The following is a 26,639-nucleotide window of genomic DNA, read 5'->3' as shown; positions in this document are numbered from 1 at the left end:
CAAACACAAGTACACTTTCCTGGACTGAAGCCTTAAAATTGTGCCAATTCACATTTTGCGCTACAGCGTATTGCGCTGAAATGTCTCACAATTCCTAGTGAGAAGAATTTAATTTTTCTTTTTCCTAGATAAAATCCCTAATAATTTTTCATTTGGTTTTAAAACGCCTCTCTGATCTATTTCAGCCTCTGCATATATTTCTTAGTTCTGCATTCCATTAACCGGACTGTATGCACAAGTGTTTATAGGCCTGGTGGTATGATTCTGAAAAGGCTGATGTCAAGAGGAGGTTAGCCTGGGAAAGGACTGCCGGATAGGTCCCAGCGGATTTTTCTTGAAAGTGTTTAATTATTGCAAGAAGAAAGCGCATGTTAAAAATGCAGACTTTGGCTTTTGGCTACAACGAAACAATTAAAACTCAAGATTTTAGCCGCCCACAAAAGCCAAATGTTCTGTACTGTTCTTCAGTTGAAATAGGAAAATATGAACCAGAAATGAGTATTTCCAGATGTGGTTACAGATACTTTGTGTTTCCTAGTTTTAACTGCTTTCCCACTTTCGTAATTCTAAACTTTATGTCAACCTTAATTCATAAAATGGGAGGATTTAGGGCCAAATTCAGCCCTGGCAAAGTATGCAACTCCTCTGGAATGAGCAGAGTTAGACCCCAGATAAATCAGACCCTCTCCCAGTTAACTTTTGCACTTCATTTCATGTGACTGGAACACATCTGAGAAGAATTAAATGCGTTTTAACACCATCCATTCAGTTTATGGAAATAAGCAATATATTTTGTGCTGGGAATACCATCATTAGATACTGGGAATAAACAGCTTAAATTAAACATGACCAAAAAGGAAGAATGTACAGTGTTCAACTGAAGTCAACTGAGTAAACCTGGATAGGAAAGACTGCTTTTTTTCCTGAAATACATGCTCTTTGCTGAAAGACTCCAAAACCAGATTATCTGCTGGAAAGAGAAATCCTCATTTGCCTTACCATTCTACATTAATGCAGTGGAGAAACGTTAGTTTTTTTGCTTTTCTTTGTTATTCGCAGCGTTCTTTGGGCGGACCAAGCACCTCAATGCCCCCTCGAGGCAGGATCATGTTGTTATCGCCCCTGTAAATGGGGCCCAAAAGAGCTGGATCATTCAGCTCTGTGGCAATGCACAGCACTAAAACTAAACACTAAAGATGGGGGGGGGGGTTCCACCTTGCAGTCTAGTGGAAATCCTTGTTCTTTTCTCTTCGTTGATCTCTGAACACACAGATACAGCTACAGAATGCACTATATCTGAGTAACGGCTGAAAACTGAACTTGAACTCCCCATGTTTCAAATCCAGTTCTTCAACATTGCAGAGGTCAACAGACTGAGCTACAGATAAATGTGAAAAAGACCTTTTCATAGTTGGTATATCCCCCCATGACTGCTGGGTCCACAATCCCATTCAGGAGCATAGAGAGAGGATGCACAGGAAGGCTTCGGTCCCAGACATGCTGTTGGACAATGTTGCTGATTTTCTCATTGGTTAGCTCCATCGTTTCTATGGCGTTCTGCAAAGGGCTGATCTCTTCCTGATGGAAAGAAGAAACAATAAACCTTCATTTGCCTCCACTGAACATGAAGTTAAGTAACTCCTCGTCTATGAATAGCAGCCCAGTAGTTTCCAGAAGAGGATTTTGAACATCCTGTGCTAACTATCTTGCCATTCAGAGATGAGTGCAAGAATGACCTTAACCTGAAAGAACAACAGTTTAGGACTTGGCTGCTGACTGGAGTATGTTACAGAAGTAACCACTCTCCCAAGCATTATAAAGCCCATATAGAACTTTGTAGCCTAGGGTAGAGATGTCTGCGGAATGGCATAAAAAGACAAGTACATCAAAGATGATACACATTTGCTTTTAACTGAAGCTGAAATTATTGGTATGCCACATCCAACAGTGGAAGGAGTAGTAGTCCTAACTGTTGCAAGACACTCTACTCCATGAAAGACTGGGAGGGATGAGACCCAGCCCATATGCAGAACTCACCGTTGTAATCTGTTTGACTTCAAACCATTTGAGGATGCCTGGAAATGAATACGCTGTCGTGTAGGTTGTCCTTTCTATCCACATATTCTAGTTAGAGAAGGAAAATATTCCAAGATGTAAGCAAAATATTGGGCTTGCAATTCAATTCTCTTCTGTGGTAGAGCACAGAACCAGGCTTCCAGCACTAGCTGGCAGGATTTACACAGTGCCTTTCACCTTCGCTAGCTGGGATGAAACCCAGTGCTTTTGGCAACAAATATCACCTCTACTATTTAACTGGTATCAGCATTAGCAGCAGTAGGCTGTTATCTTCCATGTGGACCACTACTAGCAGGACTGCAATTATGGCACATTTAGCCAGAGTTAAATGCAACTTGCCCAACCACTACACATGAGCAACAGCATACCTCGCAGGCAGCAAGGAAACATGCTACTACACTACATCCAAGGCCCACTCTCCACTGCAAATCTTAAAAGTTGGCCTGAAGTTGAACTGACACTTCAGTTAGAGGCTGGCCTCCTTAAGGATGGCTACTTCATCCACAATCCACCAGACACACAGCTGCACTCTGTAGGAAGCTGCAGCTAGCACAGTATTTGTGAATCCTAGACCAAGGATTGTGAAAGTTACAACTTCAGCTGTGGAGCCCCTTGACATTAGCACATTGGCTTTATGTAAAAATTGCCCTTTGCCTTTCCTACAGTTTAACAGAAAAACTCCATTGCAACAGGTAGAGGAGAGAAATTGTGACAGTGCTGTTCAAAATGCCACCAACAAAACAAATAAATGCATAGAACCATCTTCTCATAGCACAGACACCCAAGCCAGCTGGCCGCAGAAGTAGAGGACTCACAGCAAACTCATTGTCTGGATCTTTTTCTCCTTTCCTGACTGGTCGGGAGTGCGTGAACTGCTGCACCTCGTTTGCTCTGTAGTAGCTACAAAGAAGCAGAGTAAATGGTGAGTTTTCTTACCTCTCATCCTCCTCACATAAATGTTATTCTCTTTCCTCTCAAAAACAACCATCTCTAAACTGGACCGTGAAACAAATTTATACAAGACACAAAGGCACTCCACCTTGTGCCTAGGATAGTTGAGAAAAATATAGAAGAAATGTTGAAGGAAAAGGAAAATAAATTACTTTAAGATCTGTTCAGGAACAGGTTTATCTTTATAATTAGGTGGCAGGTTCATCACGGGCTTCACAATAAAGCACTGCACATCTGAGCAGCTATAGTTAAGGATGAAAAACTATGAATCCTTTAGGGAAAACAGGAGAGGGAGAGAAATACCCTTCCCGTTTTCATCAAATGTCAGACTTCTCAACAATCCCCCGTGCTCTTGTCATGTTTGAAGAAGAATACTTGGTAGTTCATCAACAATCACAGGCATTATATTGCCTCTTGTAGTTTGTATGCTACTCATGACCTAAAAGCTCCAAAAGGTAAGGGCTGTAAAAATACTTCCAACTATTGAAATTCCCTGGTGAAACGCTTGGGAAGCCTGGGTGCTACCGATTCCTACTGTGGGGACTGGAAAACAAGATCCTATACTCAGTTCTGTAATGGATGCACCTGTCTCTTCTCTCTCCCCCACCACCCCAAAGTTATTTGTCAGAGTCTTCCAGTAGAGTGAAGCTGCCCCTCCCTCCCAATTTTTAGATCAATAAAGCTACCTGAAGAAAGCATCAGTTAATATCTACCTCATCTTCAGCTTTTACACCTGTGAACCATGACAGAAATTAAAAAACAATAAATAGTAATAGTGTCCCCAAGCATAACAGCTTACAATGCTGTTCCTCCAGAGTTCTGTTTCAAGGACTGTATTGAAGGCTTTGCAGAAGTAAAAACTTGTATGCAAAAGTAAAACATAAACAATTTGACCCACATTAAGAGATTATTTCTGTGATTCACCTGCTAATTGCACTCTGAAGTGGCAAGACTTTACTGGTGGGTAGTGCAGCCCCCTACATCCTTTATTTTGCTCAGGGTAGTTCCAAACAGTATTTTGGAAGCAAAGGCAAGGTCATTCTGCCCGCACGGAAGAGCCAGCTGGATACTAGCCAAATCTGAACCCAAAACTGCACAGCCACATTAGATCAAGCGCTGAGCCCAAGCTAATATATTCTTTCTCTCAGGAGAGCTTATTAGCTTGGGCTTCGTGACACGCTAAGCATGCTATACAGCGCCCAGTTCAGGACTGGTGGAGGGCTAGCCTGGTCAGCCGTGTGGGCATTCCCTGAGACTGGGTACAGCTCAATTCATATCTCTGGTAAACTATTATGAAACAACCAAAGGAAGAACAAGGCATTTGATCATAAAAGAGCGAGGAAACAGATTCTGAGCAAAAGCAAAAAGGAGCCTGAGACAAAGGAGGTTAAAAAAAGCATGAAATTAAAACAAACTACGGAACCATCAACTCCTGCCTAATACAACAGTGATTTGGGCACTCAAACTCCTCATCTTTTCAGAAGGTGTTTGTAAGAGTCCGAGAAGAACCTGTACCAAATCCAAGCTATGCAGCTGCTCCCCTTTAGAATGGGGCTATGCCAAAGACCCGGAACCAAACACCCCCAAACTTTTGGAAGAGTTCAGATCTGGATCCAAATTTTGCAGTTCAGGTTCTTCTTGAGCCAAAAACATTAGAACAAACACAAACAGATGCAAAGGAAGTAGCTGAAACAAAGCAGCAATAGAAGAGGCATTTTTTGATACCAAGTTTGGTCTTGAATGAATTTTAATTTCCTATGTGGATTTAGTGCTTGGCAGGCTTATTGCAAGGGAAGCATCTGGTATCGCTGCTTCAGTTGTGCCTTCATACACAGACTTTTAAGGCCAAAATGGACCACCAGATTCTCTGGCCTGGCCTGTATAACACAGGCCAGTAATTTGGTTTTTACTGACGTACATCTTCCAGAAGCACATCTGCTATTGACTGGAAGTCACAAATAAGAACCTGAAGCATCTTCACTAGGCTGCCCTCCATGATGCTCACAATTAAGAGAAAGAGGATCTTTAGCATAGTGGTGTGTGTCACACAGTGTAGAGTTCCACCAGCATAAAGAAAACAAAGTAAAAAAAAAACAAAACAACAACCAAACAGAAGGGCTGTTCAAACAAAAACTTTCATCAACATAAATAATCACTTCACACTTACAAAGTGACTTCTAGTGAAAAAAAAACACCTCAGCCACTTCATAAATGCTCGTTAACTGCAAGCAAGAAAAGAGCATACTTCCACTTTCATTATATCCCACTTTCACTGCCTGTATTTTACCTCTTGCACCTAGAAATACCAAACTGGATCCATCACACACATACTACAGCAGTCAGCACCACCTGCTTGAGAAGAAGGCACAACAAAATCCCGACCTGTAATCCGTTAAGGTTTCATCCTAACGGCAACTCATTTAACTCCAATGATATTGAAAAAGAGAGGCAGCTTGATATGTTTCAGTTCACTACTGCAATTCCAGATAGTCTTATTTTCAGGCCCAGCCCTGCCTTCAAAGTCCCCCTGGAACAGTAAGTTCCTTGCTTATTATTGTTGTTTACCAATTCTCTTATTCTAGGAAAGAGGCAGATCCTGAACGTGCCAAAATGAAATTAGAACCAAAAGATACACTGTTTGGGAGAAGACTTGATCTCTTCTCCTGGAAGTGCAGTGCTAGTCATCTTCTCAGCACCAGGAAACTGGGTCAATAGCTTCAGGTTGAAGTCCTCCCTTCGTTCATACTCTTTGCCACGGTAGATAAAAATTTTATTCTGTAGGCAGCAGAAGAAACAGAGAATTAACACTAAACAAATCGAGGAGAAGGAGCTTTCCAAACATACACAGAGTAGTCTCAGAGATCTAGTTTATATGAAGGGCTGTCTCCTAGCTTAACACACAGTCAGAACATGTGAGAGAAGAAACAGGCTGGAGTGACACCACAGCAACTCTCTGGAGCAAGGTCCTGCAATGGCATCCTCATACTTGCCCTGAAAATTGATTGTTCCACATACAAGTGTGTGGAACACACACTTGGAACACGTTTGTGCTTTCTAGCACTCTAAGGACTCGCATATTCAACACATGAAGTCTCAGTTAGGGGACCCATTTTAAACAGGAGTCCATCAAAGTTCTTTGATGCGTGGAAATGCATGATCCTTGCCAGAGCACTGATGGTGTGAGTTAACAGGGATCTCTGTATGCACAAAGACACGAGTTTTACCTCCGTGCCACTCCTGACTCTCTTCAGCTGTCATTAACTAAATGGCCAGCTATGGCAGCTTTGCACTACAGACTTAACAGTAGACCACGGCCAATTATTTTTCCAAACTGGCCACCAAGCAGAGGTTTCCGGAAGGGATGGAATCAAAAACATGACCTGGAGGTGAAAGCCTTCCGTGCCATCCAGTTCCACAGTCCTAAGTTAACATTTTTCTTTTTTATTAAGCTTGGCTTCCGTTTAAGGCCAGTAACTTCAAACAACTCCAGTCTGAAAATGTAAATGTTCCTTAATTTTAAATAATAGTTGGGAATATTTTCTAGTATGCTGCACCCTGCCCATCTGACTCACTTTGGCTAGATTCTGCTATTATAGCCTGCGTTGCTGCTCAGCATTGCTGGACCTATCTCAAACAGGAAGCATCTTTGCATTTCAGTTCTGCGTGGGACAGACTCTCACTAATGTGCTTGAGCATTGAAACGATCCATGTCCTGACAATTAGGTTGATTCAGGCTGAAAAGCAACGGGGTAAATTCTTTACAAGCTCAATATTTTCTAATGGCAACAATTGTATTTCTGAGGGCACAAATATAAAAGGCAGAGTTTGTTTAAGTCCATATAAGAACATGCCAATCATCTATCAAACCCTATTGCAACACACCAACTGTAGTAAACTTGCTAACACAAAAAGTGTGGTCTTTTACTTGTCTCTGAAATGTTTTGAAATACTTAAGGGATTTAGAACTCTCAGTGTCATTCAAAGGAAAAGGAGTAGGGCATCTGAATTTTCTTGGAAGCTCTGCAAAAACTGTGACTTTTAGGGTACCCACCACTCCAGAACTTGAGTGCTGAAGAATTCTTACCCGGAGGAAAGAGGGGAAACCCTGACCGTAGTATCCAACAGCAAAGTACTCTGGTTGAGGTCTCATTGCCTTCATGATATTCTCATAAAAAGTAGCTCGTTTCTTCTGAAAAAGAGAAAGTCACCAGCATTTTCACTTTGGAGTATTCGAGGACACTGCCAGACTGTAGGTCACATTCCCAGTGACAATCCCCGATCTTTTAGTTCTCCCCTACAGAATACTTTTTACAATTGTTTTTTTTGATACAGTATCTCATACTTATCCATTTACTTGGTTAAATATTTGGTTTGTCTGGGCCAGAATCAACTTCATTTCCTGGTTTCCAGATGAGAACAATGCCATGTATTTCAGGATTCCAGGAGGATACTTGAAATCCTTAACTATTGCAATACAAATTAAAAATAAATATGTTCTGAAACTGAGCAGACCCAAATGGTGACAAATGTCAGAGAACTGGCAGAAATAAAACTGGGCAGATGATTCTCATATGAAAGAACATAAAGACCATCTGGTTACATCTTTAACCACTAAAACCCATAATTCAGAACCACAACGATTCTATACTTCTGTGTTCATACACAGTAGTTTTAGCACAGAAATAACAAGGTGATGAGATTTACGGAGCCTGAAAATACACCATGCAAATGTTACCTTATTTGATCAACACTAAGAATGCTAAGCATCTGCACATGATATTGTCATGCTAATTACAAGGTCAAAACCACACATCTAAAAAAAAAATTATGAAAACATTCTTATAATATTAAGCTTTACGAAACCATGGGGGTTATGTTGGTGTGTTTGTCTTTAACATAAATGTATTTTGGGCTTATCCTGCTCAACAACATTAATTTAAGCAGTCAGCAACCTGCTGAAAACGCAGAAAAAAAATCTTACCAGGAGATTACCAAGTCCCTCATAATCAAAGACCTTGTTTTCATACATGTCAGCCAACTCCTTGCTTAGTTGAATGGCTTTTTCCCACATCTCCATGGAAGGTGAAGGGATGCAGGCGGGGGAAGAAGAACACAAGCAAAATAAGAGAGTCAGTTAAAAGCATTCATTACCACAGATAGGTAAACAAAAAATTCAGCTGATTTTAATTCAGGCAGTACTTTAATGCACTGCCAACTTTCCCTTAGACTCCATGCTGTACATTTTTTGTGATAATTATTATAGTCACAGAGCTCTTTTGATTTGTAGACCTGAAAGTGATTTACAAAGCGGTGTCTATGGTTACTCTTGACAGGGAAAAGTGAGGCACACAGAGGTGGAAGGACAGGTCTGAACAGCAAACAAGAGAAGCCCAGGTGCTCTACTCCTACACTAATACTTCATCCCCTGCATCAGGCTTCCTTGGGTTTGTCTCATTTAGCCCTGGTAGAACCACCTATCCAAAGTGCAACTAACACCAGTTCAGTATCAGCCAGACAAGCCATACTTACTGCAACACAAAAAACCTGACAAAAGCCATTACCCAGCAAAAGAAAGGAAAACACGCATAGTTTTCTCATCTAGCCAGTATCCTCAACAGGGTTAAATTTTCAGATGCTCTTTGGCTAACAAGGAAATAGAAGGATTCCAATATTACCAGGACAAATACATGCCCCGCTCGTGCCAGTTCTGTGGTCCCTATTAAAAAGCCAGGCCTAAGCATCAGAGGCCTGTTATGGAATCACGTCGGCTTTTACTCTTGAACCCAACCTTGGCCAGCAGTATTCTCCAAGCCAAGTATTTACCAGTGACCTGTAGGAACACTGCAGAGACACTCACCTTTCCCCTGTCAAAGAAGGAGATAATTTCTTGGTAGAGTTTTTCTTTGAGTTCCTGTTGTGAGTAGACATAGTAGCTGTCCCTCTGCAGGAGGTGAGGGACACATGGCTTCTCTGACCACTAGTACGGAGGAAAAAAAAAAAAGGCAAAGTTGAAAGAACTGGAACATTTTCTGGTTAACAACAAGGAGTAACTTCTTAAACGACTCCAGCCAGCAGCACAGAAAAACATCTGATTATGCTCTCCCACTACACACATAAGCAGCCACAAAGCTTCAGTTACGTGCAATTTTTTTTCTCCATTAAAAGTTCACTTTAAATCAGTTTAAGAATTCATATGAATTTGTACAATTTTTCTAGTTGTATTTAAAAATCACTTTAAAATGTTAATACAAGTTTAATTATATGTGCAAAACTGGTGCGATTTTGGCTTAAGGTCCTATGTTAAGATGCTAACTGAATGTGTACGGCTTTATTAATCTGTGGAAGACATGAAGAGGTTGACTAAAATCCAAATTAAGATGGCTTCGGCTAATGCATTTTAAACTGTTCACACCGAAGTGGAAAAAAACTGTACTATGACTCTGAACATGGACATTTTCTCCCAGTCCACGACAGTGCGCTGCGTCACTGAGAGTATGCAACAAATTGATGCTAATAACATTTTTGCTTTCATCCACTTGGCTGCTGTGCAATTTGCAAAATTGTGAGGCTCCCTAGTGACCACTAGCACCCAGGTAATGCAAAGTCACATTTAAAAAAAAGAACAAAAAAAGGTGAATTGTTTATTCTGAGCTGTTTGCACTTAATTTGAAACCTGTACCAAGACAGTGGAAACCAACATTGGCTTTAGTGTCATACCTGGAGCAGCTCTGCATGGAGGAGGAGAGTGTATGCTGCCTCTGTGAAGTTCTCACAGTCTGTGTGCAGGTCCCGGAGCTTATACAGATACCTAAATAAACAAAAAGCAATTGTTACTTGATGTGAAGGACTCCTGTATCAGTGTACAGAACACCACAAGACATAGAAGCTTCTATACATGTTTATGGAGGGAAACAGCCTACCTGATATAAATGTCCTCCCGTTTCTTCTCCTTATAAAAATTCTGCCAAGAATACAAAAAAGTCACACTTTTACAATAGATTGTGCTATGGATTTTCATAATCATCTCTAGACAAGTAACTTAAGCATCAGTTTTAGATATTACAAAGATCTTTGCTGTGATTTTGCCTACTTAGGCGCATATATTCCTGCAACCACCCCTTCCTGCAACAAGGGCTACTACCACCTCCAGAAAAGGGGTAAGTCAAAGAGAGAAAGTGACTTGTCCAAAGTTTTACAGGCTCTTTGCAGTGGAACAGACTTCCCAAATTATCAGCTAGCCATCTTTCCTGCCTTTCAGGGCTTCAGATTATCATGTAGACAAAGACTTCATTTTGGACTGTACATCTTTCTATGTTATATAGCTGTCAACAGCTGGTAGCCTGATTTGGGCCCATCATTAACCAGAAATGGCATAAAGAACTACCTAGAATCCTAAAAAAAACCCCAAACCCATCTTTCAGAATCCACAGAAGTCAGGTCAGTAAAGAAGCACCCATATCCAAATCTAGCCTTCCCCATACCAGCACATTGACAGTGCAGCTCATGCGGTTCTCCTTGCTTTCGTCATGCATGATTGTCCTGTAGTCCAGCAGGTTCTCTAGCAGGCTGCTGACCAGCAAAGCAAACACTTCTCCAGAAGTAGACAGATATTTATGCTTCCGACAGTGTTCCAGGAGGCTGCAGGTACACCCAGAGAGACAGGTGGGAACGCTCAGTTACAGTTCTGAGCAGTGATAAGAACTTCAGTGTAAATTATTCAACCAGCTGCTCAGCTAACACAGTCAAATGTATTTCCTGATCAGAGACTCTCTCAGCGCAGAACAGCACACCCCACCACAGACCTGAGATACCCCAGTCAGGCAGGTTAAAGCCTGCTTTGTTGATCAAAACCCCTGTATTCTACTCTTGGTGCCAAAAGAAGGTTCTGACTGTGCTTTAATTCTGAGCCTGCTGTTCTGAAGCTCTTCCACTTACAATCCTCTCGCCAGTTTGGCACCTGCCAGTAGGTTTTCATCTCCAAGTTTAGGGTAGTCGTGCAAGTTGCTGCTCCATAATAGAAGCGTCATTTTAAGGCAAGCAGTCTCAGGCTACCTGTATGGTATTAACATCACCGTCAACTGCACTGTCTCCCTGTTCACCAGAGCAATGAATTAGTTTCTTTGCATTAGAAAAATAGCCAGCTAAGCTGTAAAAGAAGAGCCTCCGTGTTCTTTATAAAACTCACAGTTTCTCCAGCAATATCTTGTACTGTTCATCTCCTCGGCCACCCTCCACTTCCTGGTCCAGCTTGGTTATCAACTCATTTTCAAACTGAAAAGGCAAAAAACCACAATCAAATAAACAGCAACTCTCAGGAGTATGGTCTGAACATTAGTAATGCTTGTGGCTGGTGTTTCTGAACCGCCCCCCCGCTATCAGACACTGGTTTTAAGAGCCAAGCTAGAGGACTCTTTCATTGTTGGAGCAGAATAAAAGTGGTAAGAAGCCAAGATGACAAGACTGGAGCAAGGAAATACAAGTCCTCCCTCTCTCGTCCTACAGTCACTGGAAAGTCATGGTCTGGGGTAATTCTTCCCCTTCTCCCCCATCCATTAGCCATTCACTTTTGCTAGGATGGAGAAACATTCTAGCAGCCAGCTTACAGATAATAATGGTCATCCACTCATCCTAAAAAAACTGAACTACCACCATCAGTTAAAGGCAAGTTACAACTCTGGCTATCATGATGACTTGTGACTACTAATTAAAGCAACTTCTCCTGATGCGAGAACCAAGTCCCGTGTGATTATCTGTCTAGCCATGAAAATAAGCCCTGTTATGTGCAAGCAGATCAAGTACAGTCTCAGTTATAACTGTAGCTAGTATATAAATACCACTGGAATGGAAAATCCATGCTGCCCACATCCTGCTTCCTTCTACCGATTCCAAACCCCCCTGAGACCCTGGGGCCAACCGCACCAAAGACTGATGACCCCAAGGGAAGAAAGATCCCGTATGCACACTGAAGCAGGGGTCTAAGCTGGTGTGAGGATGGTGCTCAGGGAGATGCACGTCACATTTGACAACAGCCTGAAATGCCAAGGTGGCTGCCTTTTGGATGGATGGCTCCTACCCATCTCCAGGGAGAAGACTGTCTACAGCATAACTACAGTGTCCCCTGCCTGCCAGTTGAGATGTTAATGTCCGATATCCCCAGAGGAAAGTTGGAAGAATAAGTCCTTAGAAACTGCAGTGGAAACTTAACCTCAGGGCAAAAGTGAAAGCTCCTCTTTTTTCCTTCCTTACTTTCTGGTCCTTTCTCAGTAGCAATAAAGGTAACTTCTGCAGAAATTAGCACGGAGTTGGAACTCAGGGATCCATGTCCTGTTCCCTGCTCTGTCCTTTTACTTGTGTAGCCTCAAGCAAATCGTGTCTGTCCTTTGTATCACTGTTCTCCTTTCCATAATGATGGCATCAGTATTCACGAAAGTGTTATCAAATTTGAAGTTAATAGAGGATTAGTCAGTATGTAAGCAACTACACAGTCCTAACACTTGACTGTACAGCAATTTTCTTCATAGTGACTTACATGTACAGCCAAGTATCTGCCTTGGGGGAATTTATATTGTGATTAGATATATAATTGTGATTAGACATTACTTTTTTGAGTACCCTCTTAGGGTCTCCAAATTGCTTCACAATTTAGAGGTGGGTATTCACACATTTGCAAATGCAAAAATGTATGAAAACAGAGGAATTCATTAATTGTCAAAGTCATGCAAAGGTACAGTCAGGGACAGAACTGAAGAGTGCCGACTCCTACAAGCGACTGAACAATAACTCCCCAAAGTGTTTGGCACAATGCTTACTTTGTGTGGGTTGTTCTTTTTTTTGTTGTTGTTTTTGTTTAAATGTTCTCTTCTCCTACTTGCCCAATGCATACTATGGAACACCAGTACTGACGATACCAAGCTCTCTTACCATATGGAAGTTTCTGTTCCCACTGAAGTTAAACTCGCACTGCATCATATCAAAGAAGATGGGAATGGTAGCTTTCCGTAGCTCAGGCTCTGGGACCAGCGTTACCTCCAGGATTGGGCCTACCATTGCTGGAATGAATTTTATTTTGTGGGGACCTGCAAGAAAGTCAAAGTCAGATAATCCTAATGGCAAGATTCGGATATCTAAATGTTTAAGCACATTATTCATATAAAGTAAAGACCATAAAACAGAGACATTCTGCTTCGCATGCATATTTTATGTGGGTAACAGCTACTTAAGGTAGAATTATCATGTTACAGCTCCAAATTTCAGGAATAGTCCAAGAAAATAACTGAACTGAATTGCATGCAAATTGCATTGCAAATCACAAAGGCTCTCTGAAAAATTCTACTCTTGTCCTTCATATGGTAGAACATCCTTTATAAGGAATCTAAGAAATTATCTCAGCAGCTGATGTGAGAAAAGATCAGCTTTTGCAAGCTGTTTACACAAAAAGGAAAAGAGATTTTGTGCTCTGAAACAGCTGAACCTTAAGTGTATTTCCCCACATTAAACATGAGCATTTCTTTTATAAAGAAATAAAGGATTTGAAACCCAGCTTGAGGGCTTGAATAAAGATAATTCTTTAGCTGGAACTCACCCAGATTATACCACATATCCCTTATTTTGAAGCCAATTTCTTTCCGCATGTCCCCATACCTAGAAAAAAGTATCAGAAAGAAAAAGATGAGAGAGGCCTATGCGCTGAAGTTACTTTTGCAAAACCGCTGAAGAAATTTAATGGCAGAACTACAAAATCTATTACCCTCTCCTTAAAAAAAACCACCATGCACAAACCTGAATATTCCGGTCATTTATACCGGGGAGAATCACAAAATATCTTCCCTACTAAGGGCCTACCAAGTAGTTCCTCGATATTACATACCTTTTGTCAGATGTTCAACTCATCCTTTTCTCTTCCTTACCCGGCCCAGCACTAACAGTCAGGGCACAGAGGAAGAGAATGGCCATGTGCCATCACGGCAGAAGACTTCAGACTCCCTGAGAGCAGAATAAAGCTGCAGTTCTGCTGCTTTGTGCTATTTTACCCAGAATTCTGTTGCATTTAGTGTTTTTCCCTAAAGTTTTAACTGCTGATATGAAGAGAATGCAAGAATATTTAATTACCAGGCATCTAAAAACCCTCCTTATTGCAGAAAAAAAGATGGCAAACAGTAACTGTGTATGCCCTAACAAAATTCTATGTCAAGATCTACAAAGATATTTAGGCACTTGATTTCAGCTAAATGCACAAGTAAAAGCTGTTCAGCGTCTTTGTGAATTTGGCCAGGTTACTAAAAATTACTACTTTGGGCTTGTTGAACGCCTCTGAAGCGCTCTCACTTTCCAAACAGAAAAAGTAAAGAGAGGGGACTAAAATGTTCCAGGGCTTTTAGGATTCTTGCTTACTTATCTTACATAGTGGCTGAGGAATTGCATAAGGTATTGCTTTGGGATCTATGGCAAGCCTTCTGTCACAGACCTTACAGCGGAAAGAATCCTTTGGCAAGGTGCTTAAACTGAGCTCAAACAGCTCTGACCAGAGTTACACATCCACAGTGTAAAGACCTGACATCCTTCCTAGTCATCCCTCCTCCCTTTATCATCTTTCATTAATCAAGCACTTCCATGGCATGCTTCATCTCATTCTAAGATTGTACAGGGTAAGTTGGGAACAGTAAAAATTTCTTAAAAGCAAAAAGCTTTCTTAAAAGCAAAAAGGCCTGGCAACTTTTGAAATGTAAACTCACTTCTTGATAATTTTGTTGCGTTTGGCTTGTGAGAAGGTCTCCAGCTGGAGGGATTCATGAGTGAGAAAGGCCACTGCCAAATGGAAATAGTTATTCCAGAGCTGTGGAAGAGAAACAAGTCTAAAATAGGAGAAGACAAAGGAAAAGCGACAACCGGCACAACAGAGCTCCACAGTCCCAGATGCTGCAGTCTCCCCGGTAAGTGCTAATGCGGAACCGCACCAGCAGTGGGCTGGTAGATGAGTCTGTGTTCTCAGCCACAGCAGGGAAGCCAGAACTGTACAGCAACTTAAAATCGCTCACTCTTTCTAGCTTGTACTTTCCAACGAAAGAAAGCGACAGTGGGTACGCCCATACAGTATTTTGTCCTTAACTAGTCAAGCACAAATCAGCTGCAGTCAGCATGCTGCTCAACTTGACCTTGTAAAGCCTGCAGCCGCGGCATCTGCTCGCAACTTATTGCTGCACTAATCACAGCTCTGTAATTCAGAATGGCTTTGCTATAAAAGACTATGGACGCTTTCCATGGGCAAGCTCCATATCAACAAATCTGTTAACAGCGGGATTTCTTTGTTGTTCCTGCCTTTCAGGACTGGGGCCCATAAGAAAAATCCAGAATCAATAGAGCTATTATTACCTGGAGTTCAAAATTTGCTTGATCCAGAAAGAAACGATTGAGTACAGACGTAAATTGGTTCACCGCCCGGAGGAAAACCCTGGAAGAGATAAAAACATCCAATAAAAGGTGGGTCTTGAAAAAAATAACATTGCAATTCTGGGTTTACAACTCCTACATGTAAACTCAGGAGACAACAATAGATGCTCCCAAACAAGACAGATACTCCTCTATAATGCTATTTCACCTCTTTCCCAGTAGAGGGACATTCAGGGAAAGTTTTCCTCTTTTTCTGAACAAAAGAAACCTTGACTGGAGACGAATGAAAAACAAAACACTTTTTGGGTCATCCAATCTCTTTGACACTGCAGTGCCATTCCAGATGGTGGCTCCTGTTAAGTTTAACCTATCCTCACCACTGAAGCATTGAAATAACTTCCCACTTTCACATCCTTCTCCATACTGCACCCCTATGACACCGTGGAGCTACACTGCCTCCACTTTGAAGATGACCTGCATGACTGTGCCACACAAACAGGAGTTACGTGCTTGTTGTTTCTTCATTCTGTCCCCAGTTCTGTTGGTAACGCCGTTGGAAAGGTTAAACTCACAGGCACGCAGGCCCTGCTGTGGATAGCAAGTTTTGTCCATGCTTTGCTCCTGAGCACAGCAGAGAGATAGTGAGCCAAAGGCACTCAAATTGTACAGACTTAGCAGGAGAGTGACTCACACAAGGCCAAACAGAGTCCACAGCAGAGGACAGAAGTGAGCCTAGGTAGTTCTAGCTTACAGGCCAGCACACTAAAGCCTAGGCCACACTTATGTCCAACCGTAGCGTTACGTTTGCCATGTGATACCCCCAGAATTGAAACCAAAAAGGCCTCTGATTTATGTTGCACCCTCCAGCAGGTAAGTGGCTGGATGAAAGACCGCATGGTTTTGATCGTGTGCCTTCGGGCAGGAAAAAAAAAGATTTCCAGTCCTTCAACAGAAACGTGCAGGCACTACAATTTACTGAAATCTAACTTTAATCACCCTGAAACTGTAAAAGAAAATAAGGCTATGTAACGCCTGTGATTTGCAAGCCTGCTTGTGTGAGTCTCCCTCCTTTCAGAACCACCAGGGTTCCAAAGCAGTCGCAAGACTTAAAATAGCAGCAACTACATACCTGCTCTGCATCATGTTCATGACCATCCAGTCAGCTGCATAGACGTTTTTTCCAATCAGATCCTTAAACATAATGAATGTTTCCATGAGGAAGTCCTGATGGAAAAATAAAAACCACAGCCCATCAGGTTGAGTGTTAGTCTTATCTGCAGGAAAATATAGGGAAATGCAAATGTTTGCAATTGCATTGATTAACAACTGCCTTGATTAGCAATCAATACACTGTACCTCCTAAGAAGGATCTCTTATTGAGTGGGTATATTCCAGTAACTAAATTATTTCTGACATCTCATCCATTCAATTACAGAAGGAGAAATAATTCCACAGAATATGTTGATCTGTTTAATTAAATCTGTCTTTACTGTTTTGAATTAAGCTCTGTTGTAGCGAGTTCTGGTGCACAAGCTGGATTAAAAAGCAAAACCAATATTCAAGGACTTGTTTCCAAACATCTGAATGATGGCAGTGTAACAGCCCTACACAGTATCTTCTATAAAGATGGAAACAATAATGTATTTTCACTTCCCAATTAGTGAAGTCTTTTCTGGTCCAGTTTAAGGACAGTTAAACAGGTAGTGAACATGCCATCAGACAATTGGTTTAGAACATTCCTGTAGAAAAAGCCACTTTTTGCACAAACACTAAACTGCTCCAAAGCTATATCACACCTTAAGACTTGGGCAAGGCAAAGATGACTGTACAATAAGAAAAAAGGAAAAGAAAAAAGAAGAGAGATGAACAAAAGAAGGTAATACCACGAATATCGATCTCTATATTGTGGTCTCTACAAATATAAGTGCTACCTATGAGCATTTAAATGGATTCTATTCTCTACAAAGACAGCACATTAGCATTCAAAGAAAAGAGGGACACAAAGATGGTCACATGAGAAATTGCCACCTTGCAAAGATCACCAGGAAAAAAGAAAATTCTGTTGAGCTGAACAGCTTGCTCTGAAGAATTGGCAAGCGACATCGATGTAGAGAGAGAAACGGGCATTTGGTGCTGCCTCGGTAAAAGTCTTTTAGGCATTATTAAATCAGAGCTTGATGGAAAGGTTCGGACTTGACAAGGGGACCTTGAAGATATGAATTAACTTATAACAGTGTTAAACCAACCAAGTAATGATGCAATGCCAGGGCTGTAAATACCAAAGCAAATAAAAACCAACAATAAACAACAAAAATACATAAAAACAATTATTGCAGTCAAAAAAAGAATGCAACGTTCTAACACAGGCTTGCTTCTGTAGATTTAAGGATTTGTAAAAATTAGATTACAAATTGGTATTCGTGATCGGTATCTGTCCAAATAATATGCAGGTCGTTCTACTGATTACATAATTCACCGTCTTGATATATCTTCATGTAGCAGCTTTATGTATACACACAGAAATACCAAAGAAATATCCTCCTATTTGAGACAGAAGATGTAGAACTATATGGTAAAAGAAGACACCTTCAACTTCCAAGCCAAGCTTCAATCTGAAGTTGACATTTCAGGAAAGCCTTAAGCACCTGTTTAATCTTACCTTGAACTTAAGTTACAATGGTCTCCTACTACCCCAACTGCTCTTCAGGAAAAAGAAAAACTTCTGAACTGAGGCTCACTCAACATAAAATCTGTTTCAATTCTGCCTTGAATCCACCTTCTTCTGAAATCTATCAGATTTGTCTTCCTGGCACCCTTCTTCCTCAGACACAGTATTTCTACATAACCCTGCTGAAAAACCTTTTCACTCATTTACATGATGAAGACCAGCACAATTCCTGAATCTATTTGCTTTTGTTTTTTCCTCCTTCACAAAAAAATATTTGATTAATATAAAAAGCAGTTCTAAAACTAGATGATGAGTGCTCTCTATAGACAATAGAGCCAAGTAGCCCTTTAATGCAGAAGTGACAGAAATGTGTGTGTCCTGTAGGTGGCTATGTTGCTCAACACATTGCAAGCAATTCCAACCACACAGGGAAGAGATCACCTTGCCATCCAAAATGACTTACAAACACCTTCTTGTGGGTTTTGATCCAGCTTTTACAGGAAGAACACAACTCCAGGCTCTTCCCCAGCCAGTATTTAAAAAAGCAAGCACTTCTAAGTTGCAAAGCAAGGAGTATGGGGACAAAAAAGCCAGACGAGTTGCTGTGTCATGCTTCAGAGACTTGCATAAATACTGGGTTTGGTTCTGACTTGTTCTGGGTAGTCCGGGGAAAAAAAAATCTGAACAGAGATGTTAATTCTAAGGACCTCAAAAAAAAACCCCCAAAACACCAACCCTAACATTTCACCTGGTTTCATATTGAAAGTCTTTGGGGACACGGATTGTACACAGTTTTTAACACAGAGGGAAGAACTACTTGCATTGCTGCCCACTAAAACAAGCCTAAAGCATTTAATTAAACTCTAGAAGAGGAGAAAGAATTAGATAAAGAGAACAGGATCAGAAAGAGATACAATGAGACCAAGAGAGGGGAAAACGCTTTTCTTTTTCATCTTCATTCACTTGTCTGGTTCCTGACTTCTTACTTGCAGACTTAAATAGTCATTAAAGGTGGTTTTACTCAATGCTACAAATGCTATTCTCAAGCTCTACTGAGTCAGCAATGCTCAATGTGTATACCCCACAGGGGTGATGTGACTATATCGCCAGGGGCTGTGGCATTAGGTGTCCATAAGTCATTAACAATGAATGCAGTATAATCATTCCCAAACTGAATACTGTAACTTGAAATGACCTTTCAGAAGCAGAGTGTAATTCTTTATGGGCTGAGCTAATTCCCCAGCCAGGCTGACTTACAATAATGTCCTGCCTGGTTTTGAAAGTATTGATGTAATGGTTGTAATGGAAATCATCCATCTGCCTCAGGATGGCTGTCATGCAGGCCACAAAAATACCCTAGAACAGGAGAAACAAAACATTTGATTATTTTTCTGGATTAAGCACTGTCAGTTCAAAGTGTGGCATATGCTTTCAGAGTTCTGCCTAATCAAATCTCACTGATCACAATCCTGCTCATCTATGTCCTGACATCAGTCTGTGTGACTGTTTAGTCCTCTACCGCAAACCAGCCAAGACTTCCTAAATTTCAACTATGAAGTCTAGGTATAGCTTTCTTTCCCCCCAGGGATCACAGCCTGCAAGAAAAACACATCCTCAAAACAATGGACTGTATAACACTATACACCACTGCACTGTATTGTATGAGTCTTTTCCAACCTAAATGGTTCAATGATTTTATGGTTTTCAAATTTACTACGGCCAACTGTAATTGTCATGGCTAACATATTGGTAATAGTATTAACGCGACCTTAGAGTTATCAAAAAAATAATATAGCAATAGATAAAAAGATATAGCAATATCAAGAGCCCATCTCTGGATTTTTCCATCTGTCTGTACACAGTAAATTAAAACATAGCAACTTGCATGTACCTTCTAGGATGCCACACAGTAGTCAGAAATGCCCCTTAGAGATGCCCCATCCTTCAGTATTTAATCCTATTCAGCCAAGGTGACAAAAGAGCTTTTTTTCAGCAAAGACTCCTTGTGTATTAGAAAATGCACTGAACCCAAACTCTCTGTGCACATGGGCCCAAAGGAAGTTGAAATCACAGCCAACCGTGATTCAGTTCGAACTGCTGCTGGAAGAGGACAATTTGTATCCTAATACCTGGTCTTATAAAACCACCAAAAGCCATGTTTTAGTGGCACAGAAGCCCTGCAGGAAACGGAAAGATGATTTCATAAACCACTGCTACATGCTGAAATCTCCCAGGAGAACAAATTCCACTATAACAAATGGTAAAGTAATAACTGAAGCAAGTAAAAGGCCCTCACGATGTGTGGAGACTGTCTGCTCATTCCAATCACTGTGCGGTTTATTCTCCTTAGCAGGCGTTCCATGATCAGCTGGATGTGGACAGCGGTGGGCCCCTGGGGATGTTCAACAAGGAAAATTTGAGACATTTCTTAACGTATACCGTTCTAGAGTGTGCTCCCTGTGTGGGAGGACTGCCCTGATAGTGGTTAATTGTTATCAGAGGATGCAAAAAAGGAGATTTAAAACATATGAGCAATCAATTCAAATACTGTAGGCATACGCTTAGCGGAGAGCTAGCATAATTGATGTATACCAGCTTCATTAGTTCATCCTGGCATAGCTAAACTGAAGCTGGTGCTTTGACTGGGCTTTGTTTTCCCTGAACAGCTCTTCAGTTCAAACTATTCTTTTCAGAGCAACTTAGAATCAATTTCCATGACTAATGTGGCAAGTAAGTGTATTTTCCTGACTGAATAATGGTCGTTGTCCCTATTTCATAGCAGAGAAAACAAGAAACCAAATACTTTTATGACTTGCTTCAACAAGCCACTGAAGTAACTGAGGATAACATTTTGGTCCCTTGAAAGGAAAGTAATTGCTTTTTGTACTGTAGTGATAACCACTAATTCAACCTTTTATGGATCTTTTTAGACACAGCTACTTTACGCGCAAAGAGATTCAAAGAACTATACAGCAATGCAACACAATTTCTGTAAACATCAGAGCTTGCTAATTCTTCAAAGTATAAGTTGAGAAAATTTCTTTCCCATAAATTCTCAAAAGAAGAATTAAACTTAATTTGCACCCTTGACAGTTCATGCTCACCACATCTTTCCGATCCAGGACTTCAAGAACGTTGCTAAGTAGCTGTGAGCAGGCCTCGTGGTCAGGCTTGTTCGAATTGTCATCCAACTGGCCGCTTAGCTGATCTATTAGTAGTGGCAGAAGAGCATCTCTGCATTCTAAGAAATGAAACAGAGCACCACATCTTGTTGGTCTCAGAAGGTTCTTCAGCATTCTGTATACAGGGGTGCCACACAGTAGCTTTCTGCCCATAACTTTATCTTGGACACCAAAACATGCTTAAATCCACTTAAGTTACCACTAACAGATTAAAGGCAGTCATAAACCTGTAATTATACATATTGCATCAAACAGCGCACTCTCACCTTCTACCTCTTTCTAAATCAACACACTGGATCGGGATCCTACAGTTAGGCAGTGCATAGAGACTGAGCAGCAAAAAAGTTTCAATTGTTCCATGGCAAGGAGTATTTCTAAAGATGGATTTACTGGTAGACTACCAGTGATGACTGATGTAAAGTACATGTGAACTTGAAAGACATTTTTGTTTTTAAGGGTGCGTGGCCCCATGCCGAATCCAGAGACTTCAATTTGCTACTTACCGGACTGTTTAAACAGATCACTCTCGACTATCTTGGTCATGCAGTTCAGCTTCTGTCGAACTAACTGGTTGTCGGGAATACTCTGAATGAACTTGCTGAAGAGGACACTAGTGTGCAAACCACAAAGTAAGCAGAAGGTCAGCGTTTTCACCCAACATGATTCCATCCTACGCTAACACTGTCCTGCACCTGCACAAGTCAAGCAGTTTTGTTACTGTGTGGACACATTACCTGGAAGCAGTCTCCAGGCAAATTACCATAGAGCCCTAACTTATTTTCAAGAAGCTTAGCACAGAACTTTCAGTAAAACTGGACAGGATTCAGACTGAAGGCTTAAACCTCTTAAAATGAGGCTTGCATCCCAAGACACACGACATGTACCACAAAAGCTTATAAATAGACAATACCCTCTGCCCTCCAGTGCCAGCATAAGAAAATTGTACTTACTTTCATATAAAATGAAAGCAGAATTTTGCAAAGCTTCAGCAGACCACTACCAAAACTTGAAACACTGCTACATACAGTGGCAAGAGCGTATCCTTCCAGATGCCCCTTTCATCAAGAGTGATGACTCATTTCAATCTGAGATTCCATTAAATTAAATTCCATGTACATTTGCTGTCTGTCTACTGTTTATGAGCAAATTACTTGTGTCAGAACAAGGAGGCATAATTGGGAGGTTCTGGGCAAAGCTATGAGCACCAAAGAACAGAAATCCACGCAGTACTGTGAATTTCCTGAATAAATACAACTTTTGTTTTCCTGACCAAGGTTATGCCTTTGTCACACATTTTGGTTTACCTCAGAAGCAATCATTAAGAATCGGTGGAAACTTGCACAATGTTTCAACATATCACTCCTCAGTCCTCAAATTTTTGTTTTCAGTAAAATCTCAAAGCGCCTAAGAGCGAGCAGTGGAGATGCATAGATTCCTTTGAACTAAACTGACTTCCTTTAAAGCCCTGCAAGCGCTTCCTCAAATTTATGCACAGTACATGCATCATCATGTCATAATCAGAGTGGCTGTTTTTAGGAAAGTTTCCAAAATTCTTCCCAACACATGAGCTGGGTTTAGAGGACAAACAATATGGTTACCTGAGCTCAACAGGGTCAAATACTAGTTTGACATCATTTATGATGCTTGGCAAATATTTTAAAGCTGCACCCTGCAAGAAAAAAAACAAGGACATGAAACACACATGGAAAGCGAGCTAGACTAGCTAGTTCATTCTAAAAGGGTGTAAAGTCTCAGCAACAATGCCCGTAGCTCACATGGCAAATCTAGCTTTTGTCAAGAGCAAGTATGCAGACACCTGTAGAGAACTGGCTTAAGATCAAATTTATGCATCCAAAGAGCCTCCAGCAACCACACATCTGCAGCGCAGAGCGGAAAAGGTGAAGGAGGAAGGATTCCTAGCCAAGTTCTTTAGGTTTTGCCAACATCCTGCACTTGGAGAGATTAAGCTCCTTATAGCCTGACATGAAAAGCACTAGTCAGTCAACTTGACTCGGTGTTCTGCATACTTTAGCATGTCCACGTACACAGTAGTAAGTCACCTAGGTACTAGTATGGCTTTCTTAAATGTAGCATCCAGACAATGAGATGCAACAGCAACTAAAGGTGTCTCTGTGATACTCTACAGCTGCCGCCAGCAGGTACTCTGACCGCAGGAGAATCAAAGTTGGGCTTTAAATCACCCAATTGCTAATTACAAGTTTTGAATCAATCTTTCCTTCAAACAGAGAAAAGCACGTTAGCTAGAACTGAAATAAAGAAAGCAATCTAAAGACCTCATTGCCTTTAGCAATTTAGCAGCCTCATTGCACGGCTGCTCCTCCTCAGAGCATACACAGAAAGTTCACAGTCCAGTTGACACCAGAAAAAACAAGCAAATATAAAATCTACGACACATTTAGAAACCATTTGTTTTTTCATTACTTTCATTGCCAGCATTACGTTGATTTTTGCAGTGGTTTAACATTTCTACCTCCAACACCCTTAAGCTTGATGTTTCTGGTTGAAGTGTCTCCCACACTGCAGTAGATTACATCTTCACTGGTCATTAGCTTTCATCCTAGCAAGTGCTGAAGCGTTTTCAGCAAAGCCACAGCTCTCATATCTTTATTTGATAAACTTTGGGGTTTAAATATTCCTTTCCTGCTACACACAGTTCATTAAAACAGACATTCAGAGGTGGTGTGACTCATCTGCATGGGTTTTACGTGCCTCAAAGCATGTCCCTTTTTCTGCCTCCCTCCTACCCCCCAGCTGTATCAGTTGATCTAATAAAAGATATTACCTCCCTGAAAATTATGCATACCTTTATCTTGACAGCCTCCTCTAAAGGCCGGTCCATGAGGACGTTGAAGGAGAGGAACAGCTTGCGTATTGCATCATTAAATTCATCTCCATCTTCACTCTTCCCATAAAACCTACAAAGAACAGAAAGAGTCAGTTACACGCATAAATCTAGGCTAACAGTGTCACAGTAGCTGAAATATGATTTTATCCTGTGGAACAAAATCTTAATGGAATCTCCTTCTACAAAGTTTAAAAATGGCTTTGGGGATTCTGCAGTTTTTTTCCTGCTGAAATCTGGTTTAAGGGAAAAGCTGCACTTTTTAAACTGCCATTGCATCAAATTCTGCCTGCGTTCCAAGAATCAAGTAGCTCATTCTGTATTAAATGAAAAAGTCAGAATGAATACGAGGAAAGGATTCCAAACATTCACTGTAAATCTTTGGAAACATGTTATGATGCCACAGTAAAACTACTGTCATTGACCACACCCTAACTGGACAATGTGTCAGCCTCACCTCACCTAACAATTAACTACGTGTGCATTTGTTTCTTAAAGTTTCTTAAAATGAGGCAGTCATTCTATTTGTTATTTTTTTTAATAAATAACAGGTTCCTTTTCAGCACTACCATATGCTGCTTATAGCACGCTACAGGTGACTAAAAGGATTTTGCTCTTCAAATAAATTGAGTAAAAATTGAAATAGTTAATTTTCTCCACCTGTAGACAAAGGGTAGAAAGATACTTTTAATAATCCAAGGATAGAGGATACGCTGAAGAATGGTCCCCCCCTCCCAGTTGTATTGACTGGAAGGAACTCCATTGACTTCCAACAGGAGACATGGCAATGACCTTGGTCTCACCTCAGGTACAATATTCGTGACTGAACAATGAATCGGAACAGGTACTTCAAGGCTTTCAGAGCAGCAAATAGCAATTCTGTCTTGCTGGAGTCATCAGCATTTCCCACATAACAATTCAGTACTTTGGTGAGCTTCCTTTGGAAATAAAAAGGAGAATAAATACAGTCACTTTTGAGTTTCTGTGTAAGTCCAGCTTCCTTATTCCAGAGAGGAACTACAGTCTAATAACTAGATAACAGACAAGGGAGTTCCTCTTCACAGCCTACTTCCTTCTGAAAGCTTTGGCTTCATGGGATGCCAGATTTTCATAACCAGTTCACGAATTCTCAGCAAGGTCTACAAATTTGCCTAAAAATTCCAGCTTCTTGATCTGCTTTTCTTTTCCCTAAAGTGAAGCGTTCAGGTAGCTGGAAAACCCACTACCACTGAAAATGGACAGACACCTTCTCCCTGTGTTAGCATTCTCACGTGCGGAGCTCAAAATTCTTCTGAAGCAATACTTACCGAGTGCTTTGAGAACTGTGGACAGAGGTTGTATAAACACATTATGGGTATTTGCTATCTAGTGTCTGCCTAATCAGAAGCTCAGGATCTTCTGAGAGTGCTATGGCAGCTAATACTAAAGCAAAATCCTCTTCTCTTCATTAAACAACTCTCAGCACCCAAAGCGGTGTGTGAGTGACAGCCAAGCACACAACAGCTTTTGCAGTTGCTTGCTCTATTTGCCACCCTGCCAGCATCCAGTTCCCTGCTCCGTCAGATTCTGGCAGGCGGAGCACACGAAGGATGATGTATAATATTAGAGTCCACTTGGCATTATGCAGATATCACATTGTCAAGCTAAGCTGGAAAGAAAGGCAAGGGAACACCAAAGCTAAGATACAGTTTGCTCATTAATCAGACAGAGAAGTTTATTTATAGTGAAGAGAAATAAGAATGGGGAGTCTTCCATAGGTTACAGGGAAGAAGAAAAGGAAATCACACGCAAGCAGTGATTGTGTGCTTAGGGCAGGGAAGAAGAGAGAAAACCAGGAGATGGGAACTTCAGAGCTTTGTGGAACTGTGTTTCCTCACAGAATTATCTTTAGGCTGACAGCCATCAAAAGAGGCTGAAATTCAGGACCAGGAATTCATGTCTAGCAGTAAAAATGAGAAGAGAATTTTAGAGGAGAAAAGGAGTTTGGCTTCTGGTTCTGCCCTCCCTATTGGCCTCTGTTTTAGCTTTTTAGTTGCCTGTCACCATGAGGGTAATGACTTTGGGTTGAGGGGTCCAAGGTCAAGGACCTGGGAAGTCAAGAGATCCGGGTGCTATTCCGGGCTTCTCCACCAACTCCCTGGGTATCCTTGGGCATGTAAGCCAGGACTAGCTATAGCACTTCAACAAATGTCTCATTTTTAAGCACATGAAGTCAACGGGTTGACCGAAAGTAACTAAAATTTTCACATGTACCTAAATAAACTCTACGCATCAGCTTTTTCCTTCCCTGATAAAACAGGACTAACAATTGTGAGCTGAATTTTTAAACTGCTTTGAGTTCCACAGATAAAAATGCTACAGGGACATAGACTTACTCCCACTGTCCATACCCACACATCCAGATGTGAAGAATTGCAAATTTATTCTAAACAAATGACAGTCTATGTGAGCGAGTTTGAATATCTAAGTGTAATCTCATGTAATCTGCATGTTTAAACCCCACCATGACACA

The 26,639-nt window shown here is 41.0% G+C and overlaps 1 protein-coding gene across 1 annotated transcript in view; it reads right to left on the bottom strand.

Annotated features, from left to right (window-relative positions):
* DOCK5 (dedicator of cytokinesis 5) overlaps positions 1-26,639 on the bottom strand; it is a gene marked incomplete at both ends in the record, with an annotated part of 79,470 nt that overhangs the window by 8,784 nt on the left and 44,047 nt on the right. The window contains 24 exons of the mRNA XM_082495867.1: positions 1,402-1,578; positions 2,038-2,124; positions 2,892-2,976; positions 3,180-3,261; positions 5,661-5,802; positions 7,112-7,216; positions 8,009-8,098; positions 8,885-9,004; positions 9,745-9,835; positions 9,948-9,988; positions 10,509-10,665; positions 11,213-11,298; positions 12,949-13,103; positions 13,610-13,668; positions 14,760-14,860; positions 15,397-15,475; positions 16,544-16,638; positions 19,340-19,438; positions 20,379-20,474; positions 21,187-21,323; positions 21,768-21,874; positions 22,863-22,933; positions 24,089-24,200; positions 24,931-25,065. Coding sequence (XP_082351993.1) covers positions 1,402-1,578; positions 2,038-2,124; positions 2,892-2,976; positions 3,180-3,261; positions 5,661-5,802; positions 7,112-7,216; positions 8,009-8,098; positions 8,885-9,004; positions 9,745-9,835; positions 9,948-9,988; positions 10,509-10,665; positions 11,213-11,298; positions 12,949-13,103; positions 13,610-13,668; positions 14,760-14,860; positions 15,397-15,475; positions 16,544-16,638; positions 19,340-19,438; positions 20,379-20,474; positions 21,187-21,323; positions 21,768-21,874; positions 22,863-22,933; positions 24,089-24,200; positions 24,931-25,065 — 2,509 coding nt within the window. The remainder of the gene's footprint in view (positions 1-1,401; positions 1,579-2,037; positions 2,125-2,891; positions 2,977-3,179; positions 3,262-5,660; positions 5,803-7,111; positions 7,217-8,008; positions 8,099-8,884; positions 9,005-9,744; positions 9,836-9,947; positions 9,989-10,508; positions 10,666-11,212; positions 11,299-12,948; positions 13,104-13,609; positions 13,669-14,759; positions 14,861-15,396; positions 15,476-16,543; positions 16,639-19,339; positions 19,439-20,378; positions 20,475-21,186; positions 21,324-21,767; positions 21,875-22,862; positions 22,934-24,088; positions 24,201-24,930; positions 25,066-26,639) is intronic.

The sequence above is a fragment of the Vanellus vanellus genome (assembly GCF_965231255.1).
Source record: "Vanellus vanellus genome assembly, chromosome: 26".
In the NCBI taxonomy this organism is placed as follows: Eukaryota; Metazoa; Chordata; class Aves; order Charadriiformes; family Charadriidae; genus Vanellus; species Vanellus vanellus.
The sequence above is the reverse complement of the archived record's forward strand: the minus strand, read 5'-3'. Positions and strand labels throughout refer to the sequence as shown.